Source organism: Salmo trutta, chromosome 7 (genome assembly GCF_901001165.1).
Source record: "Salmo trutta chromosome 7, fSalTru1.1, whole genome shotgun sequence".
Taxonomy (NCBI): Eukaryota; Metazoa; Chordata; class Actinopteri; order Salmoniformes; family Salmonidae; genus Salmo; species Salmo trutta.
This window is the reverse complement of record NC_042963.1, coordinates 2,949,878-2,970,591: the sequence shown is the minus strand read 5'-3', so window position 1 is coordinate 2,970,591 and position 20,714 is coordinate 2,949,878. Positions and strand designations below refer to the sequence as shown.

The following is a 20,714-nucleotide window of genomic DNA, read 5'->3' as shown; positions in this document are numbered from 1 at the left end:
CAACTAGATACAATTTGAATAAACATTACAGTTTGAAGACTCACTGTGCTACACACAGTGTCTGTGGAAGGCGTCATTCCAAGAGGTGGCCTTTGCACAAAAAGTCATGACAACTCCCAACGGGATGTCGAAAAATCCTAAATGCTTTTTACAGTGTAACATACACTGTAATTGGAGGAAGCGTACTGTTTTAAAAGTTGATAAATGTACAGTTTTTTGAAATTGCTAACATGCATTGGTCAAAACTGAAGTCACATTGTCAAACTCTTCACACAGTCAGCGAAACAGAAGTGTAGGTGGACCAAACTGTGAATCATTTTTCATTGCTTTCGCACAAAATGCATCCAATCACCACATTCTCCGAAATCCATTTACTCTTTTCTCATTCATACTCCACCACCTGCAAAACTATATACACTGCTCAAAAAAATAAAGGGAACACTAAAATAACACATCCTAGATCTGAATGAATGAAATAATCTCATTAAATACTTTTTTCTTTACATAGTTGAATGTGCTGACAACAAAATCACACAAAAATAATCAATGGAAATCCAATTTATCAACCCATGGAGGTCTGGATTTGGAGTCACACTCAAAATTAAAGTGGAAAACCACACTACAGGCTGATCCAACTTTGATGTAATGTCCTTAAAACAAGTCAAAATGAGGCTCAGTAGTGTGTGTGGCCTCCACGTGCCTGTATGACCTCCCTACAACGCCTGGGCATGCTCCTGATGAGGTGGCGGATGGTCTCCTGAGGGATCTCCTCCCAGACCTGGACTAAAGCATCCGCCAACTCCTGGACAGTCTGTGGTGCAACGTGGCGTTGGTGGATGGAGCGAGACATGATGTCCCAGATGTGCTCAATTGGATTCAGGTCTGGGGAACGGGCGGGCCAGTCCATAGCATCAATGCCTTCCTCTTGCAGGAAGTGCTGACACACTCCAGCCACATGAGGTCTAGCATTGTCTTGCATTAGGAGGAACCCAGGGCCAACCGCACCAGCATATGGTCTTACAAGGTGTCTGAGGATCTCATCTCGGTACCTAATGGCAGTCAGGCTACCTCTGGCGAGCACATGGAGGGCTGTGCGGACCCCCAAAGAAATGCCACCCCACACCATGACTGACCCACCGCCAAACCGGTCATGCTGGAGGATGTTGCAGGCAGCAGAACGTTCTCCACGGTGTCTCCAGACTGTCACGTCTGTCACATGTGCTCAGTGTGAACCTGCTTTCATCTGTGAAGAGCACAGGGCGCCAGTGGCGAATTTGCCAATCTTGGTGTTCTCTGGCAAATGCCAAACGTCCTGCACGGTGTTGGGCTGTAAGCACAACCCCCACCTGTGGACGTCGGGCCCTCATACCACCCTCATGGAGTCTGTTTCTGACCGTTTGAGCAGACACATGCACATTTGTGGCCTGCTGGAGGTCATTTTGCAGGGCTCTGGCAGTGCTCCTCCTTGCACAAAGGCGGAGGTAGCGGTCCTGCTGCTGGGTTGTTGCCCTCCTACGGCCTCCTCCATCTCTCCTGATGTACTGGCCTGTCTCCTGGTAGTGCCTTCATGCTCTGGACACTACGCTGACAGACACAGCAAACCTTCTTGCCACAGCTCGCATTGATGTGCCATCCTGGATGAGCTGAACTACCTGAGCCACTTGGGTGGGTTGTAGACTCTGTCTCATGCTACCACTAGAGTGAAAGCACCGCCAGCATTCAGAAGTGACCAAGACATCAGCCAGGAAGCATAGGAACTGAGAAGTGGTCTGTGGTTACCACCTGCAGAACCACTCCTTTATTGGGGGTGTCTTGCTAATTGCCTATAATTTCCACCTGTTGTCTATTCCATTTGCACAACAGCATGTGAAATGTATTGTCAATCAGTGTTGCTTCCTAAGTGGACAGTTTGATTTCACAGAAGTGTGATTGACTTGGAGTTACATTGTGTTGTTTAAGTGTTCCCTTTATTTTTTTGAGCAGTATATTTGCAGCATGTTTTCAAATGCTAACACACTGTTTCCAAAACTGTGAAAAACACATTCAAAACAAAATGATGGCAAATGTCGTGCATTTCTGCGGTCACCAGATTGAAACATATAGAAAATCTCAGCAGAATATTTAATCATTCCAAACACAGCTGATTGCACTTTCAGCTGAAAGCCTACCTAAGTGTCCTGTTTTTAGTCTCGTTACTGAACATACAAAAGAGGACGGCTTCGGAATGATTTAGTTTGGAAACGTGGATCAAGGAAGACAGGTTGGTGTGGAAAGAAGAGTGGCAGGGAGAGGGAGAATGCGTGGAGGACAAAGGAGAGGAAGACCAAGAGCGGTGGTCTCTGATGAGATAAGGGCCACAATTATTGACGATGTTGTAAACCAGGGTCTCTCTTTGAGAGAGGCCGGTTTAAGGGTGCAACCAAATCTGCAGCGTTCAACAGTTGTTTCAATAGTACAAACTTTCCAGCAAAACATCCTTCAATGATAATTGAACTACATATTACAGTGCAATATAGTATGTTCACATTTTTACATGTACTGACATTTTGAAATATATTGATTGGTTTGTGTTTTTCAGTAGGATCCAAAGGTTGCCTCCCACAGGAGGGAGAGGCAGAATATTATCAGATGCTCAGGAAATTGCCATTGTTGACATGGTAATTGGCAACAATGCAATATAACTGCGGGAAATTCGAGTGCTGGCAGACAATATCACTTTTGGAAATGTGAATACGGTCAGCACAACGACAATTGCCAGAGTCCTAGAGAAACACAAAATAAGGATGAAGCAGTTGTACACTGTACCCTTTGAGATGTCTGTTCAATAACCAAACAGGGTACATACACAGCTATGCATAATGTAAAGTACTGTAAAACTGTGGATTTATTGTATTTTATAGAGTAATGGAGGTGGAAGCCAGGCAAACTGCACATACATTCATCTTTGTGGATGAAGCTGGATTCAACCTGGCAAAAACACGCCGCAGGGGAAGAAATGTGATTGGACAGAGAGCAACCGTGGATGTCCCAGGCCAGAGAGGAGCTAACATCACAATGTGTGCAGCACTGTCCAATGATGGTTTGCTGTTACACAAACCACTCATTGGCCCCTACAATACAGAAACTCTCATTTATTTTCTGGATGACCTGCATAATTGACTTTTGTCAGCAGAGGAGAGGGGCAAGAAACTCCCCTACCTTTGTTGTTGTGTGGGATAATGTGGCATTCCACCCCTCTGCTGCAGTCAGACTGGTTTGCTGCACATCCCAGGATGTCAGTACTATTCCTGCCTCCATACTCCCCCTTCCTAAACCCCATAGAGGAGTTTTTCTCTGCGTGGAGGTGGAAGGTTTATGACCACCATCCACATGACCAGATGTCCTTACTGGATGCCTTGAATGCAGGGTGTGGAGACACTTCTCCTGAAGACTGCCAGGGTGTGGAGACACTTCTCCTGAAGACTGCCAGGGTGTGGAGACACTTCTCCTGAAGACTGACAGGGTTGGATTAGACATTCCACAAGATACTTTCCAAGATGCATCGCCAGAGAAGACATAAGATGTGAAGTTGATGAGAACTTGTGGCCAAATGCAGGAGAGAGAACTAGAACCCTCTCAGTACTGTACAGTATGAGTGATTATACTATACATGTTGATGAGGACTAGAACCCTCTCAGTATTGTACAGTATGAGTGTTATACTATACATGTTGATGAGAACTAGAACCCTCTCAGTACTGTACAGTATGAGTGTTATACTATACATGTTGATGAGAACTAGAACCCTCTCAGTACTGTACAGTATGAGTTATTATACTATACATGTTGATGAGAACTAGAACCCTCACAGTACTGTACAGTATGAGTGTTATACTATACATGTTGATGAGAACTAGAACCCTCTCAGTACTGTACAGTATGAGTTATTATACTATACATGTTGATGAGAACTAGAACCCTCACAGTACTGTACAGTATGAGTGATTATACTATACATGTTGATGAGAACTAGAACCCTCACAGTACTGTACAGTATGAGTTATTATACTATACATGTTGATGAGGACTAGAACCCTCACAGTACTGTACAGTATGAGTTATTATACTATACATGTTGATGAGAACTAGAACCCTCTCAGTACTGTACAGTATGAGTTATTATACTATACATGTTGATGAGAACTAGAACCCTCACAGTACTGTACAGTATGAGTTATTATACTATACATGTTGATGAGAACTAGAACCCTCACAGTACTGTACAGTATGAGTGTTATACTATACATGTTGATGAGAACTAGAACCCTCTCAGTACTGTACAGTATGAGTTATTATACTATACATGTTGATGAGAACTAGAACCCTCACAGTACTGTACAGTATGAGTGATTATACTATACATGTTGATGAGGACTAGAACCCTCACAGTACTGTACAGTATGAGTTATTATACTATACATGTTGATGAGGACTAGAACCCTCACAGTACTGTACAGTATGAGTGATTATACTATACATGTTGATGAGAACTAGAACCCTCACAGTACTGTACAGTATGAGTGATTATACTATACATGTTGATGAGAACTAGAACCCTCACAGTACTGTACAGTATGAGTGATTATACTATACATGTTGATGAGAACTAGAACCCTCACAGTACTCTACAGTATGAGTGATTATACTAGACATGTTGATGAGAACTAGAACCCTCACAGTACTGTACAGTATGTGTTAAACTATACATGTTTATGAGAACTAGAACCCTCACAGTACTGTACAGTATGAGTGATTATACTATACATGTTGATGAGAACTAGAACCCTCACAGTACTGTACAGTATGAGTGATTATACTATACATGTTGATGAGAACTAGAACCCTTACAGTACTGTACAGTATGAGTTATTATACTATACATGTTGATGAGGACTAGAACCCTCACAGTACTGTACAGTATGAGTGATTATACTATACATGTTGATGAGAACTAGAACCCTCACAGTACTGTACAGTGTGAGTGATTATACTAGACATGTTGATGAGAACTAGAACCCTCACAGTACTGTACAGTATGAGTGATTATACTATACATGTTGATGAGGACTAGAACCCTCACAGTACTGTACAGTATGAGTGATTATACTATACATGTTGATGAGAACTAGAACCCTCACAGTACTGTACAGTATGAGTGATTATACTAGACATGTTGATGAGAACTAGAACCCTCACAGTACTGTACAGTATGTGTTAAACTATACATGTTTATGAGAACTAGAACCCTCACAGTACTGTACAGTATGAGTGATTATACTATACATGTTGATGAGAACTAGAACCCTCACAGTACTGTACAGTATGAGTGATTATACTATACATGTTGATGAGAACTAGAACCCTTACAGTACTGTACAGTATGAGTTATTATACTATACATGTTGATGAGGACTAGAACCCTCACAGTACTGTACAGTATGAGTGATTATACTATACATGTTGATGAGAACTAGAACCCTCACAGTACTGTACAGTGTGAGTGATTATACTAGACATGTTGATGAGAACTAGAACCCTCACAGTACTGTACAGTATGAGTGATTATACTATACATGTTGATGAGGACTAGAACCCTCACGGTACTGTACAGTATGAGTGATTATACTATACATGTTGATGAGGACTAGAACCCTCAAGGTACTGTACAGTATGAGTGATTATACTATACATGTTGATGAGAACTAGAACCCTCACAGTACTGTACAGTATGAGTGATTATACTATACATGTTGATGAGAACTAGAACCCTCACAGTACTGTACAGTATGAGTGATTATACTATACATGTTGATGAGGACTAGAACCCTCACAGTACTGTACAGTATGAGTGATTATACTATACATGTTGATGAGAACTAGAACCCTCACAGTACTGTACAGTATGAGTGATTATACCATACATGTTGATGAGGACTAGAACCCTCACAGTACTGTACAGTATGAGTGATTATACTACACATGTTGATGAGGACTAGAACCCTCACAGTACTGTACAGTATGAGTGATTATACTACACATGTTGATGAGGACTAGAACCCTCACAGTACTGTACATGTTGATGGTTTGTTTGTAATTATTATTGCAGCCCTGGAATTTCAGGAATTAGTTTTTTGTTTCAACTTTTTATTTTTCACAAGTAAATGATTATATGCAAAGATATAGAAAAAATAAAGGCTATTGAAGCCAATTGCTGCGTTTCTGATTCATTCTTGTTACATATACTTTAGTACAGTAATTAAAGTGAAAAGGTGTTATTCTTATTCTCTAATGAAATACTGATTTATGTGAAAAATCATTCAAACTTCAAAGAGAAAAGTTCCTCATTTATGTTATGCTCCCTGTTGTTAGTGTTTTTTAGGTCAGTGTGTTATGAGTGACAATGTCTGCTTTCTGAGTGAGAATTGTTGCCAGTGTTATGGTCGAACGAGCTTATTTTGAGACATGTATGAAGTGTTTTGGTGGTTTGAGTGAGTTTTGGAGGTGAGATGAACTGTTTGGCCAAGATGCATGTTGGTAATGCAGACTGTGTGAAGAGTTTTGAGTGGCTTCAGTATTGACTGATTCTTGTTAGCAATTGAAAAAAACTGTATCCCACTCAGGAGACAAGTAGGAGAAAATGCCTCGGAAAGATTTTGAGTGCTGGAGAGCTCTTCTTTGTTTACGCCCATGCAGCTTTGTTCACACCCTCTTAAGCCATAGCCCCACCCATCTCTTTAAGAAACGTGTGGCCAACCGTCCGCATGGTCAAGCCCTCCATTATCTCAGCCAATCATGTCTAGCTAGGAAGGATTATGTCTTTCTCCCTATGTACAGTAGCTCAGGCTAAACTAGGCTCCTAATTTAACATTATTTATATTTACAACTCCCATACAAGTTTGTAATTAAGGCACATGAAAGTTCACATGTTTAAGAAGGCATGTCTGCAAACACGGCCTTACTGGGAAGTAGGAACTAGAGTCATCCACCCCCATTGCGCTGGCGTGTCACATATGAGTTGGCATGACAACGACCAAAGAAATAGTTGTAAATTTTACATTTGGCATGATAATGACCATAGGAGTTAAACAGATCTGGGACCACATGGTGGCGGATGGGATGAGTAACCACCATTAACATGGTCCCAGGAGCTCACAGCACACACTCTTTTCCACACACACCAGAACAACAAGGAGGCCTGGTGCCTTAACTTTGTCTTTAATCTTGGCTCGATTAGGACTGACTGTAAATGAAAGCAGTATTTTTCTGATAGGTTCTTTTCAGTAAGACTAGCAGGGACCTGAGCCAAGCCCAGCCCAGCCTGTGGAACGGAGCAGGAGTAAGGGCCACCAAAAGTGTGCCTGAGTGTGGTCAGTCACACACCTGCTCCCTGACACACAGTGATATCTCTGTCCACTCTGTCATCTCTCCTCTCTATCTGTTGTATCAGCTGAGGTCATGTCCAGCAGCTCACCTCCTCTCCTCTCCTGGGCTGTATTGATCAGTCCCATGGTTTAATCCTCCTCCTCTGTCTACCACAGTTCAATCGCCCCCTCGCTCCCACTTTCACTACCTACCGCAACTTACTCCTGATGCCTTTATAAACCTTTCTGGTCCATACCCCTCCGCAGTTCTCATTTCCTCCTTGCAAATACTGTGTGTGTGTGTGTGTGTGTGTGTGTGTGTGTGTGTGTGTGTGTGTGTGTGTGTGTGTGTGTGTGTGTGTGTGTGTGTGTGTGTGTGTGTGTGTGTGTGTGTGTGTGTGTGTGTGTGTGTGTGTGTGTGTGTGTGTGTGTGTGTGTGTGTGTGTGGAGCTCCTTGAAGTATTGCCTGTTCTATAGCCACTCTCACTCAGTTTTACCACTGATACTACTTCAATTCAAGTCTTCAGTGTTCCAGGTTTAAAATGATTTCCCCAAAATGTCATTTCTGAGCTTCGAGAGGTCGGGAGGCCATTTACACTCCTTCCAGATAGGGTTTTCCTTTACCATTTTATTAATTTAATACATTTTCCTTCTTTGCTGGAGGGAGCCCTGTAAATGTATTATGAAACCATATATGTTAAAATTAGCCTTTTTAATCCAAAACTTTACGGAGGGGTTTCCTAAAAAAAGTGCTTTGTCATTGTGCTACCCTTTCACATAGCCGTGGCAGAAATGTTTTAACTACTGGCCAATAAATAGAATGAATGAATGTCTTTTCTGCTATCACATGGAATCCTCCTCTAATTCCCTGTCATCTCCAGAGTTGTGCTCCTAATCTGTTGGCATGGCTTGGCTCAGAGTGACTGGCAGGGGTGCAGTGGGCAGCAGCGTGTGCCAGTTAGCCCCTGGGAGTGCTCATTGACACAGCATGGCCCTGCTCCAGCCCCCAGCCCCTCTGTGGACCTTGGCACCAGGTGGACAGGATATCTAGTCCTCCACCGGAGGTCCAGCTGTAGCCGCAAACTGGCTCCTCTCACTGGGACACTCTTACTCTCTCTCTCTCTCTCTCTCTCTCTCTCTGGCTCCAACCTCTCTCTCCCTCCCCACTCTCTCTCTTTTCTCTCTCTACCCTTCTTTGCATAGCCCCGGTGGCTTCAAAAATAACTGCCTCTCTGTCTGTTTGCCTGCTCTGTCCTGAAGCCTGGAAGTAGAATCTTTCTGCCTCTCTTGTGCTTAGAGACGGATGTTGATCATGGTATTTCTTCACTCTGGGAAAGGTGACAGGGAAGTAAAGCCTTGTCTGCCTCGCACAGATCTGTCATTATTTATTGACCGTAAATCCCTGGGAGCCTCTCTCAGGCCTAATGTCTGGTAGGAGGGACACAGAGGGGAGACAGGTTGGATTTAAGGCAGACACAATGTACCGAGACAAGCGACCAGCTCACCTGGGAAATGTGACTCTTATGTCCACACATGAAAATGCATGGCGATGTACAGGGAGGAGGATCACTGGAGCCTACTGTCACTGGAGCCTACATAGGGTACCAGTACCGAGTCGATGTGCAGGGTAAATAAAGTAGACATGTACATATAACTAGGAATAAAGTGACTAGGCAACAGGATAGATAATAAACAATGTGATGAGTAAAAATATTTGTGCAAAAAGGGTATGTAACTATCTATTTATGGCTTGGAGGTAGAAGCTGTTCAGGGTCCTGTTGGTTCCAGACTTGGTGCACCAGTATCGCTTGCTGTGCGGTAGCAGAGAGTAGCAGAGAGAACACTCTCTGCTAAAACAGTCCCACAGCCAGCATGGAGATGGCTGGAATACAACACAACAGAACAGAGTCTGCTTCCAAAAGGAATGAGGCACACTGAGCACAGAGATGGCTGGGAAATATCTCTCTTTATATCTCTAATTAAAGAGATCATGAACATCAACATCATGTTTAGAGTTCTATAGCTTCAACATACTGCTCAGCTCTCAAAAGTGCCAATACATTTTGTTTGTAAAGCTGAGTAAATATGGCCATGTGGTGAGTGGTGCCACAAGGCAAACACAAGCTCTGTGTTGGCCAACAAACCTTGTCACAAATCAGTAGTATCTGTAGTATGTGTGACTGCCCTTGACCAGCACAAAAACATCCTGTGGCGTACTGCGTTAGCATCGAATAGCCCCCGCGATATGCAACTTTTCAGGGAAGTTAGGAACCAATATACACAGGCAGTTAGTAAAGCAAAGGCTAGCTTTTTCAAACAGAAATTTGCATCCTGTAGCACAAACTCCAAAAAGTTCTGGGATACTGTAAAGTCCATGGAGAATAAGAGCTCTCCCTCCCAGCTGCCCACTGCACTGAGGCTAGAAAACACTGTCACCACCAATAAATCCACGATAATTGAGAATTTCAATAAGCATTTTTCTATGGCCGGCCATGCTTTCCACCTGGCTACCCCTACCCCGGTCAACAGCCCTGCAGACCCCACAGCAACTTGCCCAAACCTCCCCAATTTCTCTTTCACCCAAATCCAGATAGCTGATGTTCTGAAAGAGTTGCAAAATCTGGACCCCTACAAATCAGCTGGGCTAGACATCCTGGACCCTCTCTTTCTAAAATTATCCGCAGAAATTGTTGCAACCCCTATTACTAGCCTGTTCAACCTCTCTTTTGTATCGTCTGAGATCCCCAAAGATTGGAAAGATGCGGCGGTCATCCCCCTTTTCAAAGGGGGAGACACTCTAGACCCAAACTGTTACAGACCTATATCTATTCTACCCTGCCTTTCTAAGGTCTCCTAAAGCCAAGTTAACAAACAGATCACCGACCATTTCGAATCCCACCGTACCTTCTCCGCTATGCAATCTGGTTTCCGAGCTGGTCATGGGTGCACCTCAGCCACGCTCAAGGTCCTAAACGATATCATAATCGCCATCGTTAAAAGACAATACTGTGCAGCCGTATTCATTGACCTGGCCAAGACTTTCAACTCTGTCAATCACGCATTCTTATCGGCAGACTCAACAGCCTTGGTTTCTCAAATGACTGCCTCGCCTGGTTCACCAACTACTTCTCAGACATAGTTCAGTGTGTCAAATCGGAGGGCCTGTTATCCAGACCTCTGGCAGTCTCTATGGGGGTGCCACAGGGTTCAATTCTCAGGCAGACTCTTTTCTCTGTGTACATCAATGATGTCGCTTATGCTGCTGGTGGTTCTCTGATCCACCTCTACGCAGACGACACCATTCTGTATACTTCTGGCCCTTCTTTGGACACTGTGTTAACTAACCTCCAGACGAGCTTCAATGCCATACAACTCTCCTTCCGTGGCCTCCAACTGCTCTTAATTGCAAGTAAAACTAAATGCATGCTCTTCAACCGATCGCTGCCCGCACCTGCCCGCCCGTCCAGCATCACTACTCTGGACAGTTCTGACTTAGAATATGTGGACAATTACAAATACCTAGGTGTCTGGTTAGACTGTAAACTCTCCTTCCAGACTCACATTAAGCATCTCCAATCCAAAAATCAATCGTAAAACTGACTTGTAAAACTGACTATCCTACCGATCCTTGACTTCGGGCGATGTCGTTTATAAAATAGCCTCCAACACTCTACTCAGCAAATTGGATGCAGTCTATCACAGTGCCATCTGTTTTGTCACCAAAGCCCCATATACTACCCACCACTGCGACCTGTATGCTCTCGTTGGCTGGCCCTCGCTTCATATTCGTCGCCAAACCCACTGGCTCCAGGTCATCTATAAGTCTTTGCTAGGTAAAGCTTCGCCTTATCTCAGCTCACTGGTCACCATAGCAGCACCCACCCGTAGCACGTGCTCCAGCAGGTATATTTCACTGGTCACCCCCAAAGCCTATTCCTACTTTGGCCGCCTTTCCTTCCAGTTCTCTGCTGCCAATGACTGGAACGAATTGCAAAAATCACTGAAGCTGGAGACTCATATCTCCCTCACTAACTTTAAGCATCAGCTGTCAGAGCAGCTCACAGATCACTGCATCTGTACATAGCCCATCTGTAAATAGCCCATCCAACTACCTCATCCCCATATTGTTATTTATTTATTTATTTTTTGCTCCTTTGCACCCCAGTAGCTCTACTAGCACATTTGTCGTCTGCACATCTATCACTCTAGTGTTTAATTGCTAAATTGTAATTACTCATTTATTGTCTTACCTCCCTAATCTTACCTCATTTGCACACACTGTATATAGATTTGTTTTCCTAATGTGTTTGTTATTGACTGTATGTTTGTTTATTCCATGTGTAACTCTGTGTTGTTGTTTGTGTCACACTGCTTTGCTTTATCTTGGCCAGGTCGCAGTAAATGAGAACTTGTTCTCAACTGGCCTACCTGGTTAAATAAAGGTGAAAGAAAACTAAAAAATAAAACAAATTGTGTGTGGATGTGTTTTGTATGTATTTGTGCCTGATTGGAACGCTGCCTTCTGCTGGCTGAAACGGAGTCGAACACATGGTAGAAAGCACTTCTCAACGACTCCACCATAGAGGTTTCAAAGAGAACTAATACAATTGAATACATTTCCTTCTCTCATAACCCCCCCCCGGTGTCAGGTCTAACTGGCTGAAGCCATGCTGTGGGCGGAGGGCAGCCCTATGGCAGGTATGTCTGCTGAGCGCAGGCTTCAACTGTTTCCTGGTGGCTTGTGTCTTCCTGGTGGTCGTACTGCTGTGTCTGGAGCTGCTCATCGACACCAAGCTTCTGCAGTGTGAGTGACCCTGGACCTGTCTCTGTATTAGAACCTGGATCTAAGCTTACAGATACATAAACATTTGAGTTACTTGCACATATCTTCAATTGTGATTTGACCCTTAGTGAAGTTAAAACACACAAAACAGCTGTGGAATTTGTGTTATGTTGGAATTTGGAATTTACAAAAATGCACATCTGTTGTTAGGAATGTAGCTAATGTTGGCACTGGGCCTGTTGTATAATACAGTACCTATTATTACGCAGTGACAGTGACATGTCCAGGACCTGGGGCTGTGACCTCTCCTCTATAATATCAGCATCATTAGTATTCCTCAGTAAACCGTGTCAGGTGGTCTAATGCCACTGTGACCCATAGCACATGGAGATGACCTCATCTGCATCATCTTCCTCTGGAGAAGGAGGTGGGTGTCCTCATCTTTCATGGGTTACGGTCAGGAGTCCCCACCTCTGTGGTGTCACAAGCTCTATGAACGATGGTAGGGCTATATGGGTTATAGGTCAATATGGATGTATCTTAATGTATTCAAGTCTTAACAAGTCCCTGGAGGCAGATTGAAGAGACGGGACGGTTGGGAGGTAAAGTAAGACAAATAAATGGGGAGAGAGAGGTTGTCTGTCTGCTGGGTGAATGTACAGAGAGAGGGAGGGATGGAGGAAGATAAATGGACTGATGGACAGATCAGTGAGCACAACAAATAAAGACAGAAGGGAAGAGGTGCTTGAAGAGAAATGCTGTAGCTGACAGCCTAATGTAGTACGATGCTGGCCACAATTAGGCTGATGAATAGGCATGACGTCAGACAAACCTGTGCATGCACATCTTTGCCTATATAATATATACAGTATATATACAATGCATTCGGAAAGTATTCAGACCCCTTGACTTTTTACCCAATTTGTTACTTTACAGCCTTATTCTAAATTGGATTAAATATATTTTTTCCTCATTAATCTACACCCCATAATGAAAAATGAAAACAGGTTTTTAGACATTTTTGCAAATATATTAAAATAAAAACAGAAATACCTTATTTACATAAGTATTCAGACCCTTTCCTATGAGACTCGAAGTTGAGCTCAGGTGCATCCTGTTTCCATTGATCATCCTTAAGATGTTTCTACAACTTGATTGGAGTCCACCTGTGGTAAATTCAATTGATTTGGTCATGATTTGGAAAGGCACACACCTGTCTATATAAGGTCTCACAGTTGACAGTGCATGTCAGAGCAAAAACCAAGCAATTGTCCGTATAGCCCCGAGACAGGGAGCCGATGCACAGATCTGGGGAAGGGTACAAACATTTCTGCAGCATTGAAGGTCCCCAGGAACACGGTGGCCTCCATCATTCTTAAATGGAAGAAGTTTGGAACCATCCAGACTCTTCCTGGAGCTGGCCGCCCGGCCAAACTGAGCAATTTACAAAGATGTCTAAAAAACAGTTTTTGCTTTATCATTATGAGGTATTGTGTGTAGATTGATGACGGAAAAAAACTTTGTAATCCATTTTAGAATGAGGCTGTTATGTAACAAAACGTGGAATAAGTCAAGGGGTCTGAATACTTTCCGAATGCACTGTAAATGCCATTTAACAGACACTTTTATCCAAAGCAACTTACAGTCAAGTGTGTATACATTTTATGTATAAGCAGTCCTGGGAATCAAACCCACTATCCTGGTATTACAATGACCATGCTCTACACACTGAGCTACAGATGACTATGTGTCTGTGCTCGGGTCTGTCTCCAGTATTTACCAAATGATCTGAACTCTGAGTAAACCAGTCATCTTGAAACGGTGTCTCTGCTGTGCTGTCTTCACAGTTAACAACGCGTTCCAGTTTGCCAGCATCATCCACTGGATCAGCCTGGCCTTTCTATCTGTGTTCTTCACTGAGGTGAGCCACTCTCCCTCTCTCTCTCTCGTCACCACAGTGGCAGCAGGCTCACTTAAAGCTGATGTAGCGGAGCTTTGATTTAATGCTCTAGTGTACTATAGTTGTATGAGACAAAGGTGAGCTGGAGAGGTGCAGCGGTGTATTCTCATTACAACAGCCTATTAAGCCCTGGCCTTTCCTTTATCAACACTTATCAAAGTAGACAATGTACTTTATTGGTCCATCACATACAGTATATTGTTAAACGTAAACACAGCTGTTTCATTTGCTCCTAATGTATGTTCACAGCTTCCTCTATCTCACTCATTCTGATACTATTTCCCTTCACAACTTGCTGTGACTGTTAATTGCTCTTGATGTATTACGTTTCGTCAACACAATCACTTTTATCTAAAATGCAGATAGAGCTTTTCTGTTGCACCGTAGCTTTTAACTAGCACCAGAGCCTCAGATAAACCCTATTGATTACCGTTTCCTCGGGCCTAGCAGCATTTATCTTCGTAGTTCTCTGTTCACCGGTCTGCTGCTCTATTTGGTTGAGAAACAGTACAGTGGTTCTTCCTTTAAAAGTTAGGGCGCACTGCAGCACAGCTTGCGGGGTGCCGCAGAATTCTATGGCATGTTATTTATGTGTCAGCCATTGTTGCCAGAATGATGCAATTTACCACAATCTGCCACCATCTACCATGTGTATGTGTTTTAGTTATCAATGAAAGCTAACCCTTAGTGATTCATGTAAGTATTGGCTGTGGCAGGACAGCTTCTGCTCAGGTGGAATCCTGAATATGTAAAAAGAGAGGAGAGGAGTGCAGTGGCCTTCTGCAGCCCCTGATGAGTCAGCTGTATCTGGTGCAGTGTGTCTCTAATTGTTTGAAGGAAATCTGACCGCTGTGGTAGTGAACTGTAGGAGTATGTCATTGATGAATTGCCGGTGGATAGATGAAAGAGAACTGAATCACAACTGCAATTCACTTTCGCTGAGACATTAGTATTTTTAGGGGTGTGTTTACAACTAAAGGAAATGTATTCTATTGCTATGGTTTTCTTCCCCAATCCGTTTGACCCTTTCCCTCCCTATCTCCCTCCCCCACTCTCCCTCCCTCCCGCTCTCTCAGACGGTGTTCAGAATTGTGGTGCTGGGGATCTGGGATTACATCGAGAACAAAGTGGAGGTAAGCTCCCTGGGGGGCCATTAGTCCCGAGGTGGGGCTCTGAACACCCCACCACTTCCACAGCAATATCATTCTCCCAATGTCAGACATCAGACTGGAAACCACCCACAGGCCTGGAGGGAATGTTCTGAAACTTGGATATGTACACGTTTTTTCATTCAAATATTGTCTGCTTGCTAATATCTGTGCATGTGCTTGTGTGTAGGTGTTTGACGGTGCAGTCATAGTCCTGTCCCTGGCCCCCATGGTGGCCTCAACAGTGGCCAACGGCCCCAGCAGCCCCTGGGACGCCATCGGCCTCATCATCGCCCTGCGCATCTGGAGGGTCAAGAGGATCATCGATGGTGAGGCTGGGTGGGCCTGGGGGGTGGGCCTGTGGATGAATGCAGTCTCCTCTGTGTCATGTCCTTAACTGTCAGGTTGCAGGGATGCGACAACAATAAAAAAAATTGCCATGCATATTACCAACCACAATCAATACTTTCTTTACAACACAATGACAAACACATACATAATCTGATACAGATACACACGTTGTACTGTTTCTTGACTCTAAGCTGTTTTCAATTGTTACGCCCTCTTGTGGAAGTTCCATGTTTCGCAGGCACACACTCATACAGTGATTAATTTAAGACAGGAAACATATTTTTCTTACTGATCATAATCCCTCTTATGTGGCCTACTACAGATATAAAAAAAATAAGTTATGTCAGTGTGACTGTGTTTATCCCTACAAAGCAGTCTGTATAACAGTCTGTCCTGTGTTCTGTCCCAGCCTACGTGCTGCAGGTGAAGGTGGAGATGGAGATGGAGAACCAGCAGTATGAGAAGGCCAAAGCTGCCAGGGAGGAGCAGCTGGAGAGACTCACCCAGATCTGCCAGGAGCAGGCAGTATGTTCACACACCTGTCTAACTAGTTACCATTACCTGTCATGGACCAGTAGAGGGCAGCAAAGTGCCAGAAATAATTGCTAAAATAACACATTCAAATTCACACACGTATTAGTGAAATAACCAAACCTTTAATCTGACAAACATTGAATTGTGTCACACTGACCCTTTGAATACATAAATACATTACATATCCTTAATAGGAGATACTATCAGGTTCTGTCATAATGATTCACAACATTCCTGTTATTCCCATCCTGGGATTTCCATTCAAATTATCACATTTGTCCATGTAATATAGTAAAGCTGTGGGCTTATGACTGTCACTGTACAACCCTGCTGGGTCCTGTTGACCCTCTAACCATTAGAGGGATATGTAATATGTACATACGTATATGTCATGTATTTATGTGTGCAAAGGTCATGTGTGACACAAGTCAGGGTTTGGCAATACAGCCAACCGCTACCGGTAATGTAGATAGTGGATGAGATACAGTGGGTGGACATTAGGGCCAGAGCTCTAAAAGGGTATTCAGGTGTTTGTATGCAAGGATAACACATGTATGTTCTCCCTTTGTCCCCCCCCCCGTTCTTTCTCTCTCGCTCTCTTTCTTTCTCTCTCGCTCTCTCTCTTTCTCGCTCTCTCTCTATTAGTTTGAGATCAGGCAGCTGCGGGCCCACCTGGCTCAGCAGGACTTGGACCTGGTAGCAGAGCGAGAGGCTGCCATGCAGATCCACCATGTGTGGGGCAAGCAGAGCAGCAGCTTCCAGGAGGTGGACGGTCTGGTCCCTGGGGGCCCCGATCACCATAGCCAGGCTAAAGCCATGGAGGCAGCGGCCCCTAGAGGTACCATACCCTGATCCTGTAGCATTACATCAGAACACTGCAGATTGTCTCATCAAGATAGAACAATGTCATAGGGTTCTATCTCTAGGGATTGCTGGCTGTGGTTTCTAACCAAAGAGGGTCTCTCTTGAAGCCAGGGGAATAGAGGGATGCTTTTGCCAAGTCAGATAAGATTTTCCAGGCAAAGTGGTCGAATGAATAGAGTGCTCTGTGCTTTGGGTCATGTTTGTTAAACAGAGGTTGGCTTGGTCGAAAAGATGTTCTCCGTTCACCTGGAAACAACAACAGACATCTAACAAACCACACCAGATTCCAGGGAGGATAGAATAGTAGAGTACTGTGTAAGGAAAATATTTCCACAAGAACAGCAGCCTGATGGGAGGCCTACAGTGTGGGACCTCTGAGTCAGAGACCTCAGTGCTATGGGAGTGCTGTTTGAATGAGGACAAGATCCTCTATGTAAATATGCACTCCCCTCCGTGTTTATTTGGACAGTGAAGCACTTTATGTATTTAGTCCCCTCCCCCATGGGCTCCCAAGTGGCGCAGCAAATCTAAGGCAGTACATCTTAGTGCAAGAGATGTCACTACAGTCCCTGGATGAAGAAGATGCTAAGCTACAGGACTGTTTTGCTAGCACAGACTGGAATATGTTCCGGGATTCTTCCTATGGCATTGAGGAGTACACCACATCAGTCATTGGCTTCATCAATAAGTGCATCAATGACGTCGTACCCATGGTGACTGTACATACATACCCCAACCAGAAGCCATGGATTACAGGCAACATCCGCACTGAGCTTAAGGCTAGAGCTGCCGCTTTCAAGGAGCGGGAATCTAACCCGGAAGCTTATAAGAAATCCCGCTATGCCCTCAGACGAACCATCAAACAGGCAGTGTCAATACAGGACTAAGATCGAATTGTACTACACCAGCTCCGATGCTCGTCAGATGTGGCAGGGCTTGCAAACCATTACAGACTACAAAGGGAAGCACAGCCGAGAGCTGCCCAGTGACACGAGCCTACCATACGAGCTAAACTACTTCTATGCTCGCTTTGAGGCAAATAACACTGAAGCATGCATGAGAGCACCAGCTGTTCCGGACGACTGTGTGATCACACTCTCCGCAGCCGATGTGAGTAAGACCTTTAAACAGGTCAACATTCACAAGGCTGCAGGGCCAGGTGGATTACCAGGATGTGTACTGCAAGCATGCGCTGACCAACTGGCAGGTGTCTTCACTGGCATTTTCAACCTCTCCCTGTCCAAGTCTGTAATACCAAAATGATTTAAGCAGACCACCATAGTCCCTGTGTCACACTAAGGTAACCTGCCTAAATGACTACCGACCCGTAGCACTCACGTCTGTAGCCATGAAGTGCTTTGAAATGGCTTACAACACCATTATCCCAGAAACCCTAGACCCACTCTAATTTGCATACCACCCCAACAGATCCACAGATGATGCAATCTCTATTGCACTCTACGCTGCCCTTTCCCACCTGGACAAAAGGAACACCTGTGTGAGAATGCTATTCATTGACTACAGCTCAGCGTTCAACACCATAGTGTCCTCAAAGCTCATCACTAAGACCGCACCCAGGTGGTAAGGGTAGGTAACAACACATCCGCCATGCTGATCCTCAACACAGGGGCCCCTCAGGGGTGCGTGCTCAGTCCCCTTCTGTACTCCCTGTTCACTCATGACTGCATGGCCAGGCATGACTCCAACATCATCATTAAGTTTGCCGATGACACAACAGTGGTAGGCCTGATCACCGACAACAACGAGACAGCCTATAGGGAGGAGGTCAGAGACCTGGCCGTGTGATGCCAGGACAACAACCTCTCCCTCAACATGATCAAGACAAAGGAGATGATTGTGGACTACAGGAAAAGGAGGACCGAGCACGCCCCAATTTTGATTGACGGGGCTGTAGTGGAGCAGGTTGAGAGCTTCAAGTTCCTTGAGGTCCACATCACCAATAAACTAACATTGTCCAAGCACACCAAGACAGTCTTGAAGAGTGCACGACAAAACCTATTCCCCCTCAGGAGACTGAAAGGATTTGGCATGGGTCCTCAGATCCTCAAAAGGTTCTACAGCTGCAGCATTGAGAGCATCTTGACTGGTTGCATCACTGCCTGGTTTGGCAAATGCTTGGACTCCGACCGCTAGGCACTACAGAGTGTAGTGCGTACGGCCCAGTACATCACTGGGGCCAAGCTTCCTGCCATCCAGGACCTCTATACCAGGTGGTGTCAGAGGATGGCCCTAAAAATTGTCAGACTCCAGCCACCCTAGTCATAGACTGTTCTCTCTGCTACCGCACGGCAAGCGCCAGGTCTAGGTCCAAGAGGCTTCTAAACAGCTTCTACCCCCAAACCATAAGACTCCTGAACATCTAATCAAATGGCTACCCAGACTATTTGCATTGCCCCCTCCCCCCTCTTTTACACCTCTGCTACTCTCTGTTATCTAAGCATAGTCACTTTAATAACTCTAACTACATGAACATATTACCTCAAGTAACCATTGCCCCCGCACATTGACTCTGTACCATAACCCTCCCTGTATATAGTCTCGCTATTGTTATTTTACTGCTGCTCTTTAACTACTTGTTACTTTTAATTCTTATTCATGTTTTATAAACTGCATTGTTGGTTAGGGGCTTGTAAGTAAGCAATTCAGTGTAAGGTCTACACCTGTTGTATTCGGCACATGTGACTAATAACATTTGATTTGATTTGGTTCGAATCCAGACTGAATCACAACCGGCTGTGATTGGGAGTCCCATATGGCGGCGCACAATTGGCCCAGTGTCGTCCGGGTTTGGCCGGGGAAGGCCATCATTGTAAATAAGAATTTGTTCTTCACTGACTTGCCTAGTTAAATAAATAAAAATGTAAGGTGTCTTAAGTGTTTGGACAAATTCACTTACAGTGTATTACATTTAGTCAAACGTGTAGTATTTGGTCCCATATCCCTAGCCCGTAATAACTACATCAAGCTTGTGATTCTATAAAGTTGTTGGATGCATTTGTAGTTTTTTGGTTGTGTTTTAGATTACGTTGTGCTCAATATAAAGGAATGGTAAATAATGTATTGAGTCATTTTGGAGTCACTTTTATTGTAAATAAGAGTTGAATATGTTTCAGAACAATTCTACATTAATGTGGATGCTACCATGACTAAGTATAATAATGAATGAATAGTGAATAATGATGAGGGAGAAAGTTACAGATGCACAAAGATCATGCTAACCTCTCACCATTACCAGTAACAGGGGATGATATCATTTTTGAGGGGTATGATATTTATGGCTCTGTAAATTTCTCACTAATCATTATTCACAATTTATTCATTATTATCCGTAATGATGGTAGCATCCACATTAATATAGAAGTGTTAAGAAACATATTAAAAAAAAAATCTTACAATAAAATGACTCCAAAATGACACAATACATTATTTATCATTATTTTCTATTGGGCGCAACATAATCCGAAACAGCACCAAAACAAACTGTAAATGCATCTAACAAGTTTGTATAGTGACAAGCTTGATGTAGGCATTGTGTGCTAGGAATATGGGAACAAACACAAAAATGTTGACAACATCTTATACACTATAAATAAATTTTTCCAAATAGTTATGACACCTTCAAATGGGGGGACTAGATACATAGTGCTTTCATTT

The 20,714-nt window shown here is 43.8% G+C and overlaps 1 protein-coding gene across 2 annotated transcripts in view; it reads left to right on the top strand.

The window, feature by feature from the left end:
- LOC115196752 (transmembrane protein 266-like) overlaps window positions 1–20,714 on the top strand; it is a 50,404-nt gene that overhangs the window by 26,033 nt on the left and 3,657 nt on the right. For both annotated transcript variants that reach the window (XM_029757629.1, XM_029757630.1), the window contains 6 exons: window positions 12,049–12,203; window positions 14,030–14,103; window positions 15,219–15,275; window positions 15,481–15,619; window positions 16,051–16,166; window positions 16,821–17,013. In XM_029757629.1, the coding sequence (XP_029613489.1) occupies window positions 12,049–12,203; window positions 14,030–14,103; window positions 15,219–15,275; window positions 15,481–15,619; window positions 16,051–16,166; window positions 16,821–17,013 (734 nt within the window). The remainder of the gene's footprint in view (window positions 1–12,048; window positions 12,204–14,029; window positions 14,104–15,218; window positions 15,276–15,480; window positions 15,620–16,050; window positions 16,167–16,820; window positions 17,014–20,714) is intronic.